This window comes from Protopterus annectens, chromosome 11.part0, assembly GCF_019279795.1.
Source record: "Protopterus annectens isolate FY-2018-M chromosome 11.part0, PAN1.0, whole genome shotgun sequence".
Lineage (NCBI taxonomy): Eukaryota > Metazoa > Chordata > Ceratodontiformes > Protopteridae > Protopterus > Protopterus annectens.
In genome coordinates, this window is record NC_056745.1 from 831,881,399 (window position 1) to 831,903,221 (window position 21,823).

The following is a 21,823-nucleotide window of genomic DNA, read 5'->3' on the forward strand; positions in this document are numbered from 1 at the left end:
GGAGCTTTTCACCCTCGGCCTCTACTGAAAATGGGTCGTTGGGCCCAGCGGACTTTCCCAGTCAACAAATGTCAACAATAAATAAACTAGGGAAGACAGGGTGGAGAGGAGTACAGGAAAAGATGGGTTACTTGCAAAGGTCCTCACAAACAGCCTGTGTGATAGCAGAGCCAGTGAGAAAGATCTAGAGAACTACAAGCCAGTTAGCCTGAGGAGACAAGCCAATATTCAAATCCTAGCAAATGCTGATTTGTTTTCCACAGGAAACCATCACCGAGGAACAACAAGCAACACACAAGTTCATGGCTAGAAGAACTGACAGGTTAACCCAATCCAGTTTACAATTAGGCTACAGAAGAACAAGACAGCACATAACCTAGTTCCAGAGCGACAGCTGCAATGAAAACTGCAGAGGATGTCGGAAGGCAGGACCTGCTAATAAGGAACTGGGAGGACAAGGCCCAGAGGACTCTAAGGGACAATACCAGGAATCGATTCATACATCTGAATGAATTCAACATCAATATTTAAAGCAATGACAGAAAGACATGCACCACTGAGGAATGCCAAGGAAGAATTTGGAAAGGCTGACCAAGTAGTCAGAAAGATGTCAGAAAAGGATCAGTGCACACAAACGCAATGTACTGAACCTGGCTAGAAGGGCATTATTGCCATTGCTTGAACTACCTGTATGTAGAAACCAGGTACAAAACAATAAAACAGTGTGGACCACGAACTGCAGAACTCCACTTAAAGTTTAGTGCTTTCGTCAGAACAGTTTCCAACTTCTTCAGAACACCAACAAACAGTGAAATGTTTAAATAGGTACATCACATTCACATCACAGGATACTAAAAACACTCCCATCTGTACAATTTAAAAATACAGTCTTCCAAAAAAATGTTTTGACAGTTTAAAATTAGAAGTTATGTCCTTACCATAACGTTCCATGTGGAGTGTTCATCTCGCCTTTGTTCTTACACCTGGGTTCGGAGCCGATCCTCGGCTCCGTGTCGGCCGCTTGGCAAGCTCTGCATCAAGAAGAAGCTCGAGACCAACCTAACTCCCACAATCCCCCTCTGCCTTTACCTCAGATCTAGTTTGCAAGCAAACCAGAAGTCAGAGAGTAACACATTCATGCCAAAAACAACATAACTGAAAGAAACACCTATACATATATTATATATATATATATATATATATATATATATATATATATATATATATATATATATACATATACATATATACACAATAACTGCATAATGCAGAAGCAGGAGAAACCAAACCAGACACCAAACTGGACGTTCTTCCTGAGGGTGGGAGGGTGGGAATGTAAGAACAAAGGCGAGATGAACACTCCACATGGAACGTTATGGTAAGGACATAACTTCTAAATGTGAGAGTGTTCAATCTCGCCGTTTGTTCTTACACCTGGGTAGCGTCCCTAGCTCCCTGTTCCTGAGGAACTCACGGGAGAACGTTCTTGAGCACAGTGGAACCAAAGGTTGCCCTGTCCCTAGAAACCCTGTCTACCTTGTAATGAGAAATGAATGTATGTGGTTTAGACCAAGTGGCAGCTGCACAGATAGTGTCTAATGGTAAGCGAGCTGGATGAGCCAGGGATGTAGATACTGATCTTGTAGAGTGTCCCTTGGGTTTGACAGGTAAAGTTTGTTCCGAAGTAGCATAAACAAATATGATGCAATCAGTTAGCCATTTGGAAAGGGTTCGTTTAGTAACTGCTACACCTTTCCTGCTATCTGCAAAGGCTACAAAAAGTTGATCTGTTTTCCTGTGATCCTTTGTTCTATCCAGGTAAAATCTAAGTTGTCTATGAACATCCAACTTGTGTAACATATACTCCAACTTATTGGAGTGGTTTTTGAAAAAGGTAGGGAGCTCAATGGATTGATTAATGTTATTAACGGAGCAAACTTTGGGGAGAAAGGACGGATTAGTGCGAAGAGATACTCTGTCAGAGTGAAAAATCAAATAAGGGTGTTTAATAGAAAGAGCCTGAAGCTCTGACACCCGTCTGGCCGATGTAATGGCCACCAAAAAGAGGGTCTTCCACGACAAATACTTCAATGGACAAGAGGAGGCTGGTTCAAACGGAGGTAGCATCAATTTGGATAATAAAAGGTTCAGATTCCAAGGTGATGTAGGAGTTCTAACTGGTGGTCTAATATGGAAAGATCCTTTCAGAAAGGCCTTACAAAGTCTGTCAGCCATAATAGGAGCCCCACATTCTTCCACATGAAAGTTGGAAATGGCAGCCAATTGCACTCTTAAAGTGGCAGGAGAAGCTCCTTGGTGGAACAATTCGGTTAAAAACTCCAAGATTTTATTTAAGGGAGCTATAACAGGGTCCAATTGCTGTGTATTTGCCCAGTAAACAAAACGCTTCCATTTACTAGTGTAAGTCTTTGTAGTGGAAGCTTTATGAGAAGCCACTAGTATATTCTGAACTGCAGGTGAAAGAAGATCAGACCTGGCTAAGTAGGGAAGCGGAGCAGCCAAGCTGCTAGTTGGAGTGACAGTAGCGAGGGGTGGGGAGCCCCTGACGAGTGGGTCAGTAGATCCGGGTCCAGGATCCAGGGTTCCCGAATGCGGTGTGCCAGAAGAAAGGGAAACCAGATTTGACGAGGCCAGAATGGGGCAATGAGGATAATCGTCCTTTGCAGGTTGTTGGCTTTCTGCAGAAACTTTGTAATCAGGGGAAAGGGAGGAAAAGCGTACAGGAGACCCGGGGGCCAATCGTGAACCAGAGCGTCCCTGGGAACTTCCCCTGGAGGGGGCAATAGGGCAAAATAGCTTCTGCATTTGGCGTTCATTGGAGACGCAAAAAGATCGCAGGAAGGCTGGCCCCATTTGCGAAAAATCTCCTTCGCAACTGACTGTTTGAGGGACCACTCGTGAGGCAATAGGATTGCTCTGCTCAACCTGTCGGCTATGACGTTGGATGACCCCGGGATGTGCGTTGCAATCAGAAAGCGACCCGTGGACTCCGCCCATTGCCAGATTCTCATGGCCTCTCTGCATAGTTGATAAGAGTTGGTTCCCCCTTGTTTGTTTATGTACCAGACTACGGACATGTTGTCCGTCTGAACTGCAATAGTCCCTAGAGGAAGAAGGGGAGCAAAGTGTTGCAACGCTAGAAACACTGCCCTCAACTCTAGAACATTGATGGGCAGATTGTACTCTAAATTGGTCCATTCGCCTTGGACCGTCTGTCCCTGAAAGATGCCCCCCCACCCTATCAGGGAAGCGTCCGTGGTCACCGTAGCTGTCGGCGTGGGTAGCACAAATGGTCTTCCGCTGGAAAGATTGCAAGTCCGGAGCCACCAGGCTAGATGTGATTTGCATGTGTTTGTGATCAGAATTTCGTGTGTCAGAGGTAGCTGTTGGAACGACCATTGTGCAAACAGTAGCCATTGTAGAACTCTCATGTGCAGTCTTCCCAATGGTATCGCAATGAGAGAAGCTGCCATGAGACCCAAAACCTTCAGAACCAGTTTTGCTGGGGATTTTCTGGATGACAGAAGAAGAGATATGTGGTTTTGTAGTGAGGCTATCCTTTCTGGAGGAAGTCTTAGAATTAAACGATGCGTATCCAATTCTGCTCCTATGAATGAGATATGCTGTGATGGCTGTAGTAAAGATTTTTCGAAATTTACGGAAATTCCGAGATGAACACAAAGCTGCAGTGTGTAATCCCTGGCCTGAATCAGTTGACGCTGGGTGGTGGCAGAAAGGAGCCAGTCGTCCAGATATGGAAACACCTGGAATCCCAGGCGTCTCAAGTGAGACGCTACCACTACCATGCATTTGGTGAAAACCCTGGGGGCTGAGGTCAGACCGAAGGGCAGGGCTCGAAACAAAGTGGCTGGTTCCCAGCCGGAAGCGCAAGTGATCCCTGGACGCCCTGGCCATTTTGATGTGGTAGTATGCGTCCTTCAGATCTATTGAGCACATCCACTCGTCCTTCTGTAAAAATGGAAGGATCGATTGAAGCGTGACCATCCGGAACTTTTCTTTCTTGACGAAGGTATTGAGATTGCTTAGGTCCAGAATCGGCCTCCAGTCCCCTGTCTTTTTTGGAACTAAAAAGAACCTTGAGTAAGTTCCGAATCCTCTTTGGTCCGCTGGGACTGGTTGGATTACTCTTTTTTTTTAGCAGCTTTGAAATTTCTAAAGCTGCAGGGTCTCACAGATGGGGTGGTACATCTGGGAGTCTTTTCTTCGGAATTGGGGGCAATAGGAAGGGTATTCTGTAGCCTCTGGTAACAACGCTTTTTACCCAATTGTCTGATGTAAGATTTCGCCAGGCCTGAGGGTAAAAAGCTAAGCGACCCCCGACTGCCTCCAGAGCAGGACAGTCGGGCCTCCTCTCAGGAGTGCTGGAAAGGTTTCCCAGGGGGTGTATCCCTGTCACCTTGGTTTTGCGGACCCCCTCTGCCGCCAGGGCGGCGTCTTCCACCTCTGCCCCCTCCTCTGCCTCTAGAGGGGGCATCACCCTGTGTGCCTGGGAAAGATCCTTGGGGTTTTCGAAACCACATTTTTCCACCACGTTGCCCTTTGGGGTACGGACTGGATGGGGAGGAAAAACGGACTCCGACAGCAGACAGAGTCTTTCCCTCTTGCTCACACCGGGTAAGGGTCTCCTTTACTTTGGGGCCAAAGAGAGTGGCACCATCGAATGGGGCATTAGTAAAGGAAGACTTGAAGGCTTCCGCAAATGAACATAAGCGCATCCAGGATTGTCTACGAAGAGCAATCGCTGAAGCTGCTGCCCTACTCGATCCTTCGGCTGCGTATGAGATCAGCCTCATGGCCGAGTTTGCAACAGATGTAAGGGTATTGAGATGTGCTGTAACCTTTTCTGAAACAGCAGCATCTGTAGTACCCTGGAGGGTATCTCCCAACTCTTTGATTAGATCCCTCTGTAGCCGTGTAAAGTGGGTCAAATAGTTCAGGGATCGCATAGAAAAAGCCGCTGAACTAAAAATGCGCTTCCCATACCTGTCCATAGTCCTAGAATCTCTGTTAGGCGGATGGACAGATGAGGAAGATTCAGACATCTCCTTTTTCGTGGCCGCTGCCACCACCATAGCGTCCACTGGAACTCCCTTTGTCAGATAAGCCTTATCTTGAGGGGCAGTAATATATTTGTTAGGCTTTCTAGGGACTGGCTCCACTGTGTCAGGCATCTCCCACGCCCTTCGAGCAATCAGCTCCATCAACTCATCGAAGGGCGGAGTGACCCAGGAGGAGGAAGGGCGAGCACCGAATGCCTTCAGCAAGCCTGACTCATCCTCAGAAGGGGGGAGGGCTTGCCAATCACCTCTCTGCTTTAGGATCTCCAGGATGTCAGAAAAAGAGACATTCTCTGAGGGTGACTTTGGGGACCCTTCTGACTCATCCAAGTCAGTGTCCGATGTCAATGATTCTTGTGGAGAATCTAAGTGTCTCCTCTTACACAATCTTTTCCTCGGAACTTCCTCAGGGGGGGCATCCGAAGAAGCCTCCGAGGAAGAGGGGGCACCCTCCAGGGGTGGCTGAGACACAGGTGCTCGACGCTTAGATGTAGCCGTGGGTGCAGAGGAGGATAACGGTCCTTTATGGGAAGGAGAAGCTGTTTCTGCTGATGTGGTTGTCTGGGTAGACAACACCTTCCTCATGAGATCGAAGGCCCCCGGGTCCCGAGTCGAGGTATCTCCCGTTTCCAAGGAAATCTGAAGAATCCCCGAGACAGGCACCAAAGGCATCGACCCCGAGGACGGAGCAGAGTCGATCCGAGCCAAGGCCCTGAGAGGGAGCGTCGGAACCGAAACATCGGTCCGACTCTCAGTCCCGGATCCAAGGATGGATCTTCGGCTCCGAGACTCCGGTACCGGATCCGACGGAGTCGAGGTGAACGGAGCCGACAGAGAGAAAGACGGTTCTGGCACCGAGGGCTCCACAATCACCAGATCAGCCTCTCCCGGCTCCGAAGACTGGATAAGTTTCGGAGGAGGAACAGGTGGAGATAAGGGAAGGCCTTCGAGTCTCGACACCAACTGGGAGGAGACAGAGATGAGCTTGGATAAGGCCGTATTCTCCATTAATTTCTGCACCACGCGGTCTACATCGGTGTCGGAGAGGGGCCTGGAAGAGCGCGTCGAAGGAATCGAAGACGGAGCCGACCTCAACAGTGCCGGGGGAGGGAGCTCCGTCACCGGTTCCAAGACTCGAGGCTCGGAAACTGACAACAGTTCAACACTCGGCCCCGAAGTCTGTGGAACTGGTGATCGAACTTTAACTGAAGAGCTCGGAGCCAATGACCTGGGCTCCGACGTCTTCGATTCCTTCGAGGATTTGGATGTCTGGTCTGAAGCATCCAGAGCCTCTTGAAAGGTAGGTTTTAGAAGACCCCTATCCATAAGTTTCCTGCGCCTATCTGTCATGACCCTTCCACTGAAAGAATGACATATTGAGCAGTCTTCTTGCAGATGGAGAGGGCCAAGACAGTAGACGCACGAACTATGATTATCAGTCACCGACATCTTCTGCCCACATTGGCAGCGTTTAAAGCCAGACTTAGCTTTCTCAGACATGTCCAATTTTAGGTACAGCTAACAGAGAAAAAATCAATATGTCAAGTCCAGTAATTTTGTCTAATCCAGAAACTTATGTCAAATCCTGTAAAAGTCAATCCAGTAGTCAATCCAAGTAAAAGGGTGGGGTAGGCCCCGAGGGAAAACTCTAATAAAGTATATAAAAGGACTTTATATGGAACCGAGAATTCCTCGAAACACTACTAACACACACACACAGTCACTTAAGACAATTTTTTTAGAAAAAAAATTTTAGAAAAAATATAAGAAATTTATAAATCTTAGCTTAAGGTTGCTCGAGCTCATCAAACTGATGCGAACGCTGCAGCGGCAAACTAGATCTGAGGTAAAGGCAGAGGGGGATTGTGGGAGTTAGGTTGGTCTCGAGCTTCTTCTCGATGCAGTGCTTGCCAAGCGGCCAACACAGAGCCGAGGATCGGCTCCGAACCCAGGTGTAAGAACAAACGGCGAGATTGAACACTCTCACATCCTTGCTTGTTACAAAAAACACTTCGATAAAATAGGTGCATAAAAACACATACATACTGTTTGGACAAACATAGCAGCATTGTGATAGCTAAAAAAGCTCAAACACAAATCTAAGAAAAAACATATTCAGTCTTTAGTTTCAAAAGACTGCTGAAAGAGGCAGACTCATTTAGCTCAGGGGGCTCCAGTGCATTACTCCCGAGTTGCCAAATTAACTCCTTATATTCTAGGAGCAATTCATGAGGTCCACCCCTTTGGTGAAAGCCCACCTTTTCTATACAAAAGTGTATTTAAAAGAATGTGTGAGAGTTTTTCTCACATTTAGCATTTCTTTTGTCATTCTTGTTTATGCCATATTGGTGCTGATGCATCCTATTTTTAAATTTATTCTTGGTCTTACCAATGTAAAATAACAAACACTGATGACACTCAGCAAGATACATGACATTATTGCTCTAGCAGTTCAACTTCTGACAAAAACAAACACCCATCTGGGTATACAAATTTCTTCACCTTCCTTTACATACCTACATCGATTACAATGTCCGCATTTAGATATGCGGCCAGGGTGACTTTTTTCTTTTGTCTTTCAAGTATGTTTTTGAAGCACAGATCTTTCTTTTACATCATTACAGGGTTCTTCCCAATTTTGTCGACATATGCACAGTCAGCTCTAAAGATGTCTCGGCTAGGTTGTATTATGTCCCTAATGCTGTCAAAATGTATGCTATATGGCAATATTAGGGTAACTAAATCACCATTTGTCCCAAGTAGTGGCTTAAAAACGCCTTCCTGTCTTTTCCTAAATGACCTCCTAAAAACTATTATCCAAGAATATAGCCGGATACCCTCTGTTGGTCAATATATCCTTCAAAATTGCACACTGTTCACCTAAAGGTAGAGTCATTACTCACCATACGGGTGAATCTCACCATCTGGCCTTTGACCAGGGACTTTTTTTGATAGGGTGGTGGCTTTTAAAATGAAGTAATGAGTTAGAGTATGCAGGTTTTCTGTACTTGTTAGTGTGAAACCTACCTTCACCTCTATTCTTTGAGATGGTCACGCCCAAATAGTGGACATCCTATTCACCTATTTCCATGGTAAACTTAAAAAAATGATGTACTGCTGTTCAAATGTGCAAAATATTTGTTAAGTATTTCCCTACCACCTTTCCAAAAAATGACAATGTCATCTAAATATCGTCGGTAAAGTGTCCAACAGTTACAGAGTTAAAGAGGTATTGGTTTTCCCATTTTGCAAGGACAATGTCAGCAAACATGGACGCACAAACTGCACCCATTGCCACACCTTTAAGTTGTAGAAACAACTGATTTTCAAAAATTATAAAATTGTTTCCTAAAACCAGGTTCATTAAGGTGGTAATAGTCAGTGCTTTGTCATGGTCTACACTAGGGTGGTTACATAAAACTCCTAGAACATATCCACCTCCTCAGAGTGTGGAATGAGAGAATAAAGATCACATACATTGATCGCGACAGAACAATTCTTTAGAATATAAATCTGAAATTTTTTGATAAAAATAATATCCCAAGAATCCCTGAAAATATATTTGTGTTCACTCAAGAGATTCTTAAATGTTCACATCTATGTATTTAGGTATAGGCAGGGTTTTTGAGGCCTTTGCATCCCACAATAGGCCTCAATGGGGGGGGGGGGGGGGTCTTCTAAACTCTTATGATTTTTGGGTATGCCCAAAATGGTGGGGGTCCTAGGGTACAGTACCTTCAGAAATCCAAGGTCCCTCACACTAATCTGACTATTCAACATCAAATAGTCTAGTGCAAGGTTACTCCAATGATATGAAATATTAAATTTCATTGACAGAGACTCTTCATATGTATCTGTGCAGAGTATAGGTAACATTCTGTCAATATATTCATTCACATCCATAACCACTAGGCCCCCACCTTTGATTACCCTGACTTGAAGCATGCCACTGATGTCCTTTAATAAAGTTCTTTCATCCTGTGTTAAATTACGATGAACATTGACCCCATTTTTCTTCCCTACCTTTTTCCTGATGTCATTTTCACAAACACTCTCGAATGTTAACCAAAGGGTTGAAAGTACTGGGTCTCTTGCATACAGTATTCACATTTAAATTAGGACGTTCATGTGGATCTTGATGAAAATATAGACACAAGTTCAACTTTCTCACAAATAATTTAAGCTGTACAAGGGATTCATCAACGCTAGCCTGTCTCGAGGGGACAAAGGTAATCCCTTTATCAAGTAAGTCTGCCCATTCTGGTGTTACTTGGGCAGAACTGTAATTGAATATCTTAAAGTCTTCTGCAATAAAGTACAGTGACTGATTTCCAGTGTGTAACTTTGGTGCCTTAATTTACTTTTGCTGCTGTTGTGTGTTTTGGGCACCTCAGTGTACCTGCAGCCGTTTGGTTTTTGCATCTTCAATATCTTAAAGTCTCCTATTTTATTCTTGACAAGCTTGCATCTAGATGCGTTATTCACCACCTGTACCTGCCTTTCCCCCTGCCATTCCTTGGGGTTGCTTCCCTCGTGTAGTGTGGTGTCTGGGAATAATTCCCATTGTTCCCCTGCCAGCTCTGCTGTTGTCTCTGCCTCTGATTCATCAGTCTCTCGGATCTCCTCAGAGGCTGCACTTCTACAGGGCTTTTAGGTTCAGCATCATTTTCATCCACAACCTCATTGTTAACATCATAATTACTGACTTTGTTGACATGGCTGTCGTTTCTATTCTTCCCTCGTGGTGGGTGTGGGCATGCCTTCCCAGACTCAGTCCAATTTATCTCTATGTAGCTTTTTTACTTTTCTATCTTTTAACATCACCATTTGGTCTAACACTTTAGTGTACTGAGAACTTTTAAACAAACAAATCATTTCTGATGTTGTTGTCAAGAGTCTCAATGTTCTTTTTAAGCTCAACTATTTTCTTTTCATTCTGTTTAATTAAAACACTAAGCAGCTCACATCCTTGTTTGTTAAAAAGTTCAAGCAACTCACAATGTAATTCTGTTCCTTGTACAAGTCATGTCGGGTATTTCCAGTTTCGGAGTCCTTTTGGCACTTGCTGTCTCTTACAATATTCCTTTAAATAAGGAGTTTTCAAGCTGTAATTTCCATAGTTGAAACGTTTGGTCCACAGCAGCTCAAATCTGCTTGTCCAAGCTGCCATGATTTACTTCACTCACTGCTGAACTGAAAAGAGAATTTTCTCCACTCCAACCAAGAACATACAGAAAATGTTTTACTCTAACTTTCCTCATTGCCCATTGAAGTACTGGCTCTATCTTCCCCATGGAAACCAGGAAGTGAATTACTTGAACTCCTTTATAACCCTCTCTGTTCTATGTGCTGGGGTTAAGTCAGATTCAGATGTTTGTGTAGAAAAAACTGCTCCACTGTCTCGATTAAACAAACGTGGCTGAAAACAAGCAAGGTTCTCTTCCATATGCTGTGTCAGCACCTGAATAAATGCTGACAGATTCCCAATGCTTGTAGAAAGTCCATGACAAACAACTGGAGTCACTGTGAACGTTCCCGCTCTCACTCAACTTCCACTAGGAAAACACAAAATACACTGAAAACACAATAAAACAGAGCAGACCATGAACTACAGAACTCCACTTTAATAAAAGTTTAGCACTTTCGTCAGAACTGTTTCCAACTTCTTCAGAACACCAACAAACAGTGAAATGTTTAATGATGCAAAGGCCTCAAAAACCCTGCCTATAGCAAAATACATAGATGTGAACATTACGAATCTCTTGAGTGAACACAAATATATTTTCAGGGATTCTTGAGATTTTATCAAAAATTTCAGATTTATATTCTGAAGAAGTATTTGTCACTACCAATGTATGTGATCTTTATTCTGTCATTCCACACTCTGAGGGGTTAGATATGTTCTATGAGTTTTTATGTAACCACCCCAGTGTAGACGATGACAAAGCACCGACTATTGCCACACAATGAACCTGGCTTTAGGAAGCAACTTTATAATTTTTGAAAAATCAGTTGTTTCGACAACTTAAAGGTATGGCAGTGGGTGCAGTTTGCACGCCCACGTTTGCTAACATTGTCCTTGCCCAATGGGAAAGCCAATACGTCGAACTCTAAGTTTAGTAACTATTGGACACTTTACGGATGATATTTAGATGACATTGTCGTTTTTTGGAAAGGTGGTAGGAAAAAAACTTAATGAATTTTTGCACATTTAAACAGCAGTACATAATTTTTTTTAAGTTTACCATGGAAATAGGTGAAGAGGATGCCCATTATTTGGACAAGACCATCTCAAAGAATAGAGGTGAAGGTAGATTTTACTCTAACACATACAGAAAACCTACATACTCTAACTCATTACTTCATTTTTAAAGCCACCACCCTATCTATCAAAAAAAGTCCATGGTAAAAAGTCAGATGACGCGCCCATATGGTAATGACTACCTTTAGTGAACAGTGTGCAATTTTGAAGGATATGTTGACCAACAGAGGGTATCCAGCTATATTCTTGGATAATACTTTTTGGGAGGTCATTGGGAAAAGATCGGAAGGCATTTTTAAGCCACTACTTCGGACAAATGGTGATTTAGTTACCATGAATGATAGTAAATTTTCAAAGAGCCCTAATATTGCCACATAACATACACTTGGACATAATAGGGACATAATACAACATAACCAGAACATCTTTAGGGCTGACAGGTGAGTATGTGGAGAAAATGGGGAAGGACCCTGTAGTGGTGTACAAGAAAGATCTATGCTTCAAAAACATACTTGAAAGACAAAAGAAAAAAGTCACCCTGGCCGCATGTCTAAATGCGGACACTGTAACCAATGTAGGTATGTAAAGGAAGGTGAAGAAATTTGTATACCCAAAAGGGGGGTTGTCAAATTTTGCCAGAAGTTACACTGCCAGAGCAATAATGCCGTGTATCTTGCTGAGTGTCAACAATGTTTGTCATTTTACATTGGCAAGACCAAGAATAAATTTAAAAGTAGGATCTATGACAAACAAGAATGACAAAAGAAATGCTCGTGCAAAACATGTGAGAAAAAATCCCACACATTCTTTTAAATACACTTGCATAGAAAAGGTGGGCTTTGACCAAAGTGGTTGACCTCATGTATTGCTCCTAGAATAGGAGTTAATTTGGCAACTCAGGAGTAATACACTGGTGCCCCCTGGGCTACATGAGTCTGCCTCGATCATCAGTGTTTTGAAACTAAAGGCTGAATATGTTTTTTCTTAGACTTGTGTTTATGAGCTTTTTTAGCTACCACAATGCTGCTATTTTTGTCCCTACAGTATGCATGTGTTTTTATACACATACTTTATCGAAGTGGTTTGTAAAAAGCAAGTTTTTGAACTATGTAAAAACGTGTTTTTGGAAGACTATTTTTAAATTGTACAGGAGTGGTTTTAGTATCACGTGACTGTGATGTATCTATTTAAACATTCCACTGTTGTTTGTTGGCATTCTGAAGAAGATGGAAACTGTTCTGACAAAAGAGTTCTCCAGTTTGTGGTCCGCTCTGTTTTATTGTTTATCGGTGTAATTTATGCTTTTGTAATTTTCCTGGTAGAAACCAGTTACAATGGCTTAGTCCAAGTAGTGGGAAGAACACTGACAGAGAAGGAAAAGATCTTAACCGAATCACACAGACATCAATGGCAAAAACACAAACCAAACTGCTGGGCATACTGCAGAAGTAAAGTAGTGGGGTTTTCATTTTAGATTCCATGTCATACAGTCAGCGAGATGTGCAATTAAGGAGTGTTTGGAAAATACTGTTTCAATGAAACATGCATTAATAGTACTATTTTTTGTAAGAGACAAAAGTGAAACAGTTCCTAGCTTAATTAGCAAAAATGTAAAAGAAAATGTCTAAAATACTGTAATATGATGTACAGTTGATTTTGCCACTGTGAGAATGTACTGCAGCTTGGAGGAGACTGAACAAAGACTTACTTCCCGACTATCTGCAGTTCCATACACTGGTGTTTGAAGATTCTGGATAGATGCCACAATGCTGCTTTATCTGTACAGTAGGATGACAGGACCCTGAAGTATGCAACTAACAAAACTGGAACAGAAATTCAAAGCCGCAAGAAAACCTGTAGAAAGACTTGAAGATTGACTGCTAATTCAGAACATAACAGAAGTACACCTAAGCTACAGGAGTTATGGATTTGCTTACTGGACGACACTCGCAAACAAAGCTCAAGAATCTGAAATTCCATTTGGACGAAGCCAAAATCAGTAGAGGTACAATGTATTTTTACCCATAAACAGACAGTTTCCCTAACCATATATTTTTTTTTAATGTTTTATTTTCAATTTCTCGTGCAAACCTTTTACTGTTTGCATTCATCTCAAGTAAGCCATTTTTATTACACAACTCTGAATGCATACAGCCAAGGTTTAGAGTTTGTATTTCACCTAAGTACTGAACGATGTACGCATCCCTGCTTGGAAGAGTGACTGCTCAAAACAGATTGCTACTATTTGTAAATATTTAGACCGGGTTATGCACGGGTAATAGTAAGGTGCATTTTCTTGCATTGTTCATTTTAATTAACAGGTGGCAACAAAGCTTGAGAAGAAGGGAGTTAATGCTGGAGAGTCACCACTTGTAATAAATTCTGAAAAATATTTTTTGTCTACATGTGCACGTATAAAATAATTTTTAAAGTTTCAACTATTGTTGTTATGACTACACTGAAAGGTACTAGACCTACTCTGATGTGGATGAAACCCTGTGGGTCCAGCGAGTATAAAACTTATCTATAGCCATGCACTGCAGATTGTATTAGGATGCGGCAGATGTTGATTAAACAAGGCAGCAGTGCTATACACTATGTAAGCATCCTAAAGGGTACTAGGTGTAGGGGTCACGCCCCATAATGCCTGTTCCACTGCACATCATACTGACACAGCAGCAGTGAAGGACAAAACCCTAAGCCCTGGTTTATCCCATATTAGCAGTGGTTGGGACTGCAAACCTGTTCATTACAAATGTCATAGAAGAAAAGGAAGAACTAGTGACTGGAAGAAGTGTGTGTGGGAAGAAGTGGAAAGGGTACAACTAAAGACTTAAAACAAATAAGACCAGAAGAGATGGGGGTACAGGATTTGAAAGCACAAGACTGTGTGATGGACAAGTATAAAGATGTCTCACTGAGTAAGGCTGGTGTAAGAAAAGGCTGCACAGACAGCACACTACACAGATGAACTACTCCTCTGGATCAGTAATTGCTTGCTTCACAATGAAGTGTACACTCAAAGTAATTTCAAGAAGGGTCTGAGGAGAGTACAAGGCATATGTACAGAGGACAAGGATGAATGTTAAAGCACTTTAAAATACAGACTAGACAGTGCTGTAATAAATTAGAATTACATGTGCAAAGTCAGTAAAAGGTATTCAGCCCGGTGGGGGTGGGCTAAGAAATATTTGTGGTGGGTGAAGGAGTGGAAAAAAAACCCTTACAGTGCAATTCTTCCTCCTTACAGATTGACAAGATTCTTAATGTCCTTAGTAGTAATTAGAGAGTCCACAAATATGCAAGCATCCCATAGCAGTCTACAAAGCCACTAGACCAGAATTAACTCAGTACTGACCCTACAGTAACCACACAATAATTTGAGTAGACCACATTTACTACCAGGGTCTCTGTCCTACTCTCACCTACATTTTACCCATGCTACCACCCTATGACTAACTCTTACTTATTTCCAATTACTTTTTTGTATGACATTATGTCAAATGCCTAAATAAATTTCAAGTAATCTATGTTCACCACCCATTGTTGGTCAATTAATTTCAGCTTGCTTGACATGTCCCTTGTGTTGTAAATATTCACTGCCTTAACTCCTGTGCCCCTCTGGTTTCCTAACCAACTCTTTCCTTAAATGATTCCTACATACACTTTACAAGTGATATCACAGACAGGTCAATAGCTTTCAGCCTCTGTTTTTCATATAATTTTGAAAGGCAAATCACATCTGCCTACTTCTAGTCATAACTTTCTCCCCTGATTCGTAAAAAGTTATTTGACAGCACCATTTCTGTAAGATTTCTTTGGTAAATCCAGACTCCACTGCAGTATCCACATTTATATTTGGGAATTCCTTCAGGACTCTTCTGTGAAAAGACTACAAACTACTTTTTTTTTCCCAGGGTTTCCTACTGCCTGGATTTCAGAAACCTTAAAGTAATGAGTAGAAGTGAACAAAAAGTCAGAGTACGTGCTTCTTTCTTAGAAGAGGCCAGCTATGTCATACACCAGGACATTTAAATAATGGAAATTCACAATTTGATCAATGTGCAAGTACTGAGAAGTGGATACTGATGCATTCAACATGTACGAGTACTAGACAAGAGATAAACAAACAAGACACCCTTCTGACTACAACATACCAGAAACCTCCCCAGTCTCTGTAAATGTCTCTGTAATAACAGTTCCCTATCCTATAAGAAATGAAGAAACAGAAAAGTGTGGCAAAATGAAGGCTAAGAAACCAAATCAAAGCCACATTTAGTAGACTCCATGCACCACTTGCATTACACAAAAACATGCTTAACAAAAATGAAGTACAACAAAAGCAACATGTCAAAGTCCGTATCCAGATCCATGGATTATATCATATTTATTGTCCTTCAGATCACTTCTCTTCTGCTGCTGTCATTTCATGGCTAATAAACTCTATACCTTTGTGGAATGGAAAGCAACAAGTGTGCACAGCGTAAGCAAATTACAAAGACAGATTCACAGGGTCTTGAAAACAGACTAATAAAGAAGATATTTTTCTTCCAAATATTCGAACTATAGCAAACATCCAACAGTTACATTAGAATAACAATGAAAACTTTGTAAATAATTGTTAACCCCTTGCAATAAAGAATTTCCAAACAAAGTAAGCAACTTCAAACACGTCAGGGCCATGCGGTCTCAAAGCCAACAAGATTTTAGAACATAGGTTTCATTTACCGAACTGTTTTGTCATCTGCTGCTGAAAGGACACGTCTGTCTCCACTGCACCATAATGCTTTCTTAATAGCAGATGTATGGCCACTAATCTCTTCGGGCTCTTAAAAGCAAAAGGCAGAACAAAGTATAACCAAGGAGCAAACATATGATAACACTATACGCAAAAGAACAGTCCAAATATGATGGGTTAATTTTTATTCTTTTACTTCACCTGCAATAAAATGTACCAGTCACAACAGCAATAAAATGCCACTTAAAAGGTTGCAAAAATGTAATTTCTTAGCTGTTTTACAACCATATCATTGCAAATGAACTTCGATGCATAAAGACATACTGTCAAAACTACTACGTACAGTTTATATTGCTTACAGAAACAAATTATGGGTACTCACCATAACGTTGGCACTATAAGAACTGTCTGCAAAAAAACAATCAGAATAGACATCACCACCAATGTTAATATGCCACACACAAAAGGGTACAATATTCACTTCTAGAGTTGCAGTGTATTATGGTAATAAGAAGCCTCCAATTTCACATTAAGTGAAAGGGAAAATATAGACAGCAAAGAGAAAAGGTTGTAGGCTAATAATCATCCTTTACCGAGTTCTTCGTTGTATACAAACATTTTAGTTCTATGAATATAGTGTGAAACTGCTACTTTCCTGTATTTGAATAGTACAGGAAAAGTAGAATGTGAACAAATTGATTACGGCTGGACTCTGGTTTCCATTGGTATCAAGAAGTGGCAAGTACACAAAGAAATGCCATCTTTATCCAGGACCCGAGAATGGACAGAGAATGACTATGCATTTCACCAGGAAACATTCCTGAACTATCTCCAATTAGGAAGTTTCCAAGACAAAAAACAAACTGCTAAAAAGTATACCCCTCCCATAGAAATTAACCATTACAGGGAAGAAGTGGATATCTGAAAGGTTGCTGCAAGAGGGAAGTACCTTTAAAAATGTAAAAATTCATTAATGCATACATACATAAATAAATATCCTGCATACTTTTAAGTGTTAAATGCTTAGTATCACACCCAGGTGTAAAAATTAATGTCCACTACATATCAACAGTGATACTAGATAAGGACAAAAGGAAGTAGGAAAAAATAGGACACTTCTCTTGCCCAAAACAATGCACGTTTCTGCCTGTAAAAACTGGACTCAAGTTGAACGTTTGAGAAGCAGCGAGAATGAGACTACAATATCAGGAAATTCTGGCAACAAATATAACCGGGTAGTCATTTAAACCAAATTTAAGAAAATTAAGGTCTGAGAGCATCTTTCCAGGTAGCTTCATCAGCAGACATTTATGCCTGAAGAGTGTGGGGGGGGGGGGGGGAGTTTGTTCAGATGGAAAATTAGGTTTGTCCAGACAACAAAGGGAAAGGGGCACTCAGTACCAGTCTCACTTTCAGGTTCGCAGCTATACAAATGATTTTGATCCCTTGAGAGAGAGAGAGAGCATGCAAAGGCTCTCTCTTCTTTGACCAGTGCCGTGTTAATGCATCCTTGTCCCTTCTGTTGCAAAGGGTAATGAAACAGAAAAAAAAAACTCTGGCAATTGGTGGTGGCTGGGGAAACAATGTGACCTTAATTCCAGAAAAACATTCTTGCTAGAAAAGAACTGAGATCTCATTTGTGAGAGAAGAGAAAAATCCATCTGATAGAGGACTTCTCCTGGAACATGAACAGATCAGAAGGAGATGTGTGTTAGAAAGGTCCAATTGTCATAGTGTCATGGCTTCCTGATACAAGGGGTATGAATATGTACTCCAGGCTTGCTAACAGACTTCTGATGTGCTATCCAAAAGAACTTGGAATGGATCTTCTAGAGATTCTAGTGCCTGGAGATGTAAAGAGAATGCTGTCCTGTTCATCATCATTCACAGTGTTTCAGGTTAAGTAATAACTGTCATTTCCTCCCCCATTCAAAGAAAGAATTCCTGGTTTTAAGAACACCTTTGGAGGAAGACCCAAAAAGGCTTGGTCACATCACTTTACAAGGATGGAGCCAAAAATGGAAATGCTGTGTGCACATTCATAAAAATATGACAAGGGCATCCACAGGGTGAAAATCCAACAACTGCTGTACTTCTCAATGATTAAAAGTACTTTCATGTGAAATCATGAACAACTGAATCAACGCTTCCATAAATTTCACAGTACTGAGACAAGTACACGGGACATTCAAAACCATTCCTTTCAAGGTAAACATACCTATCCTGTCTTGGTATTTAAGGAACTGCAGTTGGATATACCCAAGCAATCCAGAGGGACTGGAAAATTCTGCAGCATCTAACTTTTGCAACATATGAGCCTCTCTTTCTCCAGTGCCGGACTCTGTGAACCAGATGCTTACATACGGATAAAGTGTCGTTGCTTTAAACCTCACAGCTGTGTCTGCAGCCTCCATGCTTCCTGAGAGTACAAGGTATTGCTAAGACTGAAGGTGACCATCTTGGTCTGGTTCCTATTCTGTGCACTTTCTGATTTTAGCATGCAGGTGTTGTGAAGGTCTAAAAATCTCACACAATATCTTCTACAGACAACAGAGAAACGTGTGGAGGCTGACCATGTGAAAGGACTCTCCATGTATGTATGCACTTACTGTACTTATTGGAAAGAAGTCCTCATAATAATGTTGCACTCCTTGCAGATTTTCTGAGATCCGCTTTCCATGGAACTTTGCAGCTTCTTCATTTTATTATTACATATTTAATGACTTGAAACACACCAGCACAAAAAAAAAAAAAAAGACTGGTGGTAATTTTATTCGACAGCTTAAAACCATATTAGTTGTTTAAGTCAACCATACAGATACATGCAGGAAGCATCCACTCCACAGCATTTTCACAATCCAGGCATTCAAGATTAACACATCAGTCAGAACTGCCAACAGCTAAAATGAGGTTAACTGTAGGCACCCAGGAATTTCTAAAGGGCCTTATCATTTGAACCAGTATCCTTACTGCTGAGTCACCAAAAAGGGTGCTGAATGTTATGTTGCATGCTTTGGACAGTAAAACTTCAAACCTACAAATGTAAAAGGTTTGCCTCTTTTCCTTCAATGAATTAAGAGAATCATTAAATCTCTACTCCAAGATGCTTGATTTGTCCTTGAGTGAGTGGGTCATGCTATGGAGATTTCAATGTCTGGAGTGTTTTTCCCTGGGCATCTGCTGAAAACTGGCTTCATTCCAAGTTGGACTTTCCCAGTAAACAAATGTTAAATAAATAAATACATAAAAATAATGGAGAGGGGGATCAATATGCTTAAGTTTGTCAGGTTCTTTCCAAGACTTAGGAGGAGACTAAGGAGTAGAGTGTGTGAGATTATTCTTTGGAATCAAGGGTGATAAAGGACTTGATAAATAGAAAAGCTGTAGCCCTAATTTGGGAGAGTATGAAGTAAATAGACAAATAAATCCACATATTTTAGCTTCTAAAGTGTTTTGGCCATGAGAGGATTCTCAAAAATAATTTCTTTTGCACGTTACTGTAATGCAGCTGAACAGTCTAGAGACAGCATACCTAAACCTCCCGATATATCTGATGGAGCCTACACAGAGACCCTTGAGGATCTATCTACAAGGTGGGTGGGAGTTACTTGTTTCAATTTTGTCAAAGTGCCCAAGCAACAAAAGGCCTAAGCCCATCAATTAAATATTTTTTTTTATCCAAACAGAAAAAAAAATAAAAAAAACAGCCTGTAGCCATCAAATGCATGCAGTCAGTCAGTGTCTGTAGCCTGGAAAAGTGTGACAACCTATTATAATGTAGGCTGCATCAGCAATAAGAACACTTAGCCACAGTCATGTAAATGTAGACCTGGTGTCCAAGTGTGAATAGTCGCAAAAGATTCTAGGTTTTACTTTTTCTTCAGTTACTATACGCTGTAGTAGTCAATTATGCAACATGGAAAATAACGGTAGAATTGAAAGTGCTAAAAGCAGGCAAAAGAACATACACAAATGAAAGAGACCAAAGACAAAGCAAGAAATGAAGGCATTATGACTAATTATACTATGATAATATACTACCATTATAACTGGAAACTATACTGTACACATACATATGTAGGAGAAGTGTATACACATATATCACACATTCTATATGCACATACAATCAAATAAGAGGTTGAAGGAACTGAGAAATCCATTTCATTGACTGCTCTTCACCAAACACTGACTCACTGGACTCAGACTCTGCAAAATAATGGGGAAAAGGAAACATCTACCCACCCAATGTCTTTATAAAAAGAATATAAATTAAAGACACACGCCTATCTCTAATTTTATATATATATATATATATATATATATATATATATATATATATATATATATATATATATATATAAATATATATATATATATATTTATATTTGCCAAATCATACATGCGGACAACAGTACAAATATACATACTAGATTGGTTGAGGCCCGGGTTAACGACGACTGCCACCAGTACTGTTGGCCAACAGGGTGCTGGAGGAAATTGGGCTACTGGTGATCAAAGGAGGAGAGGGGGAAGGCATGCCCGAAGGCAGGTAAAGGCTAGGACTGTGGTAGTGAGGGTCAGAACTTTGAATGTTGGCAGTATGACTAGTATAGGGAGAGAGCTAGCTGATATGCACAGAAGGAAGGTTGGTATAGTGTGCGTGCGCAAGAGACCAGATGGAAGGGGGAAGCAAGGCTAGGTGTATTGGAGGCGGGTTCAAATTATTTTACCATAGTGTGGATGGGAGGAGAAATGGCGTAGGGGTTATCCTGAACGAACAGTATGCCAAGAGTGTTTTGGAGGTGAAGAGTGTCGGATACAGTGATGTTTATGAAGCTGGAAATTGATGGTGTAATGATGAATTGGTGCATATGCTCCACAAGTTGGGTGTGCAATGGAAGAGAAAGAAAAATTTTGGAGCGAGTTGGATGAAGTGGTGATGACTGTACCCAAGGTTGCGAAAGTGGTGATTGGAGCAGATTTAAATGGGCATGTTGGTGAAGGGAACAGAGGGGATGAGGAAGAGATGGGTAGGTATGGTGTTAAGCAAAGGAATGCAGAAGGTCAGATGGTAGTGGATTTTGCGAAAAGGGTGGACATGGCTGTGGTAAATACGTATTTTAACAAGAGGGAGGAACATAGGGTGACAGACAAGAGTGGAGGAAGATGCACACAGGTGGATTATATCTTATGTGGAAGGGCCAGTCTGAAGGAGATTGGAGACTGTAAAGTGGTGGCAGGGGAAAGTGTAGTTAGGCAGCATAGGATGGTGGTTTGTAGGATGACACTGGTGATGAAGAAGAGGAGGAGGAGTGTGAGGGCAGCACCAAGGATCAAATGTTGGAAATTGAAAACAAGGTAATTGTGAGGTGGAGTTCAGGGAAGAGTTAAGACAGGCACTGGGTGGCAGTGAAGGAGTTATCGAATAGCTGAGTAACTACAGCAGAGCTAGTAAGGGAGATGGCTAGAAAGGTGCTTGGTGTGACATCTGGACAGAGGAAGGAGGACAAGGAGACCTGGTGGTGGAATGAGGAAGTACAGGAGAGTATACAGAGAAAGAAGTTGGTGAAGAAGTGGTGGGATTGTCAGAGAGATGAAGAAAGTAGACAGGAGTATAAGGAGATGAGGTCTATAGCAAAGAAAGAGGTGGCGAAGGATAAGGCACATGAAGAGTTGTATGAAAGGTTGGACACTAAGGAGGGAGAAAAGGACCTGTACCGATTG

At 41.6% G+C, this 21,823-nt stretch overlaps 1 protein-coding gene across 1 annotated transcript in view; it reads right to left on the reverse strand.

The window, feature by feature from the left end:
• Positions 1-21,823, reverse strand: part of LOC122815604 (serine/threonine kinase receptor associated protein) — a 399,436-nt gene that overhangs the window by 335,030 nt on the left and 42,583 nt on the right. The window contains exon 5 of the mRNA XM_044088241.1: positions 16,090-16,189. Coding sequence (XP_043944176.1) covers positions 16,090-16,189 — 100 coding nt within the window. The remainder of the gene's footprint in view (positions 1-16,089; positions 16,190-21,823) is intronic.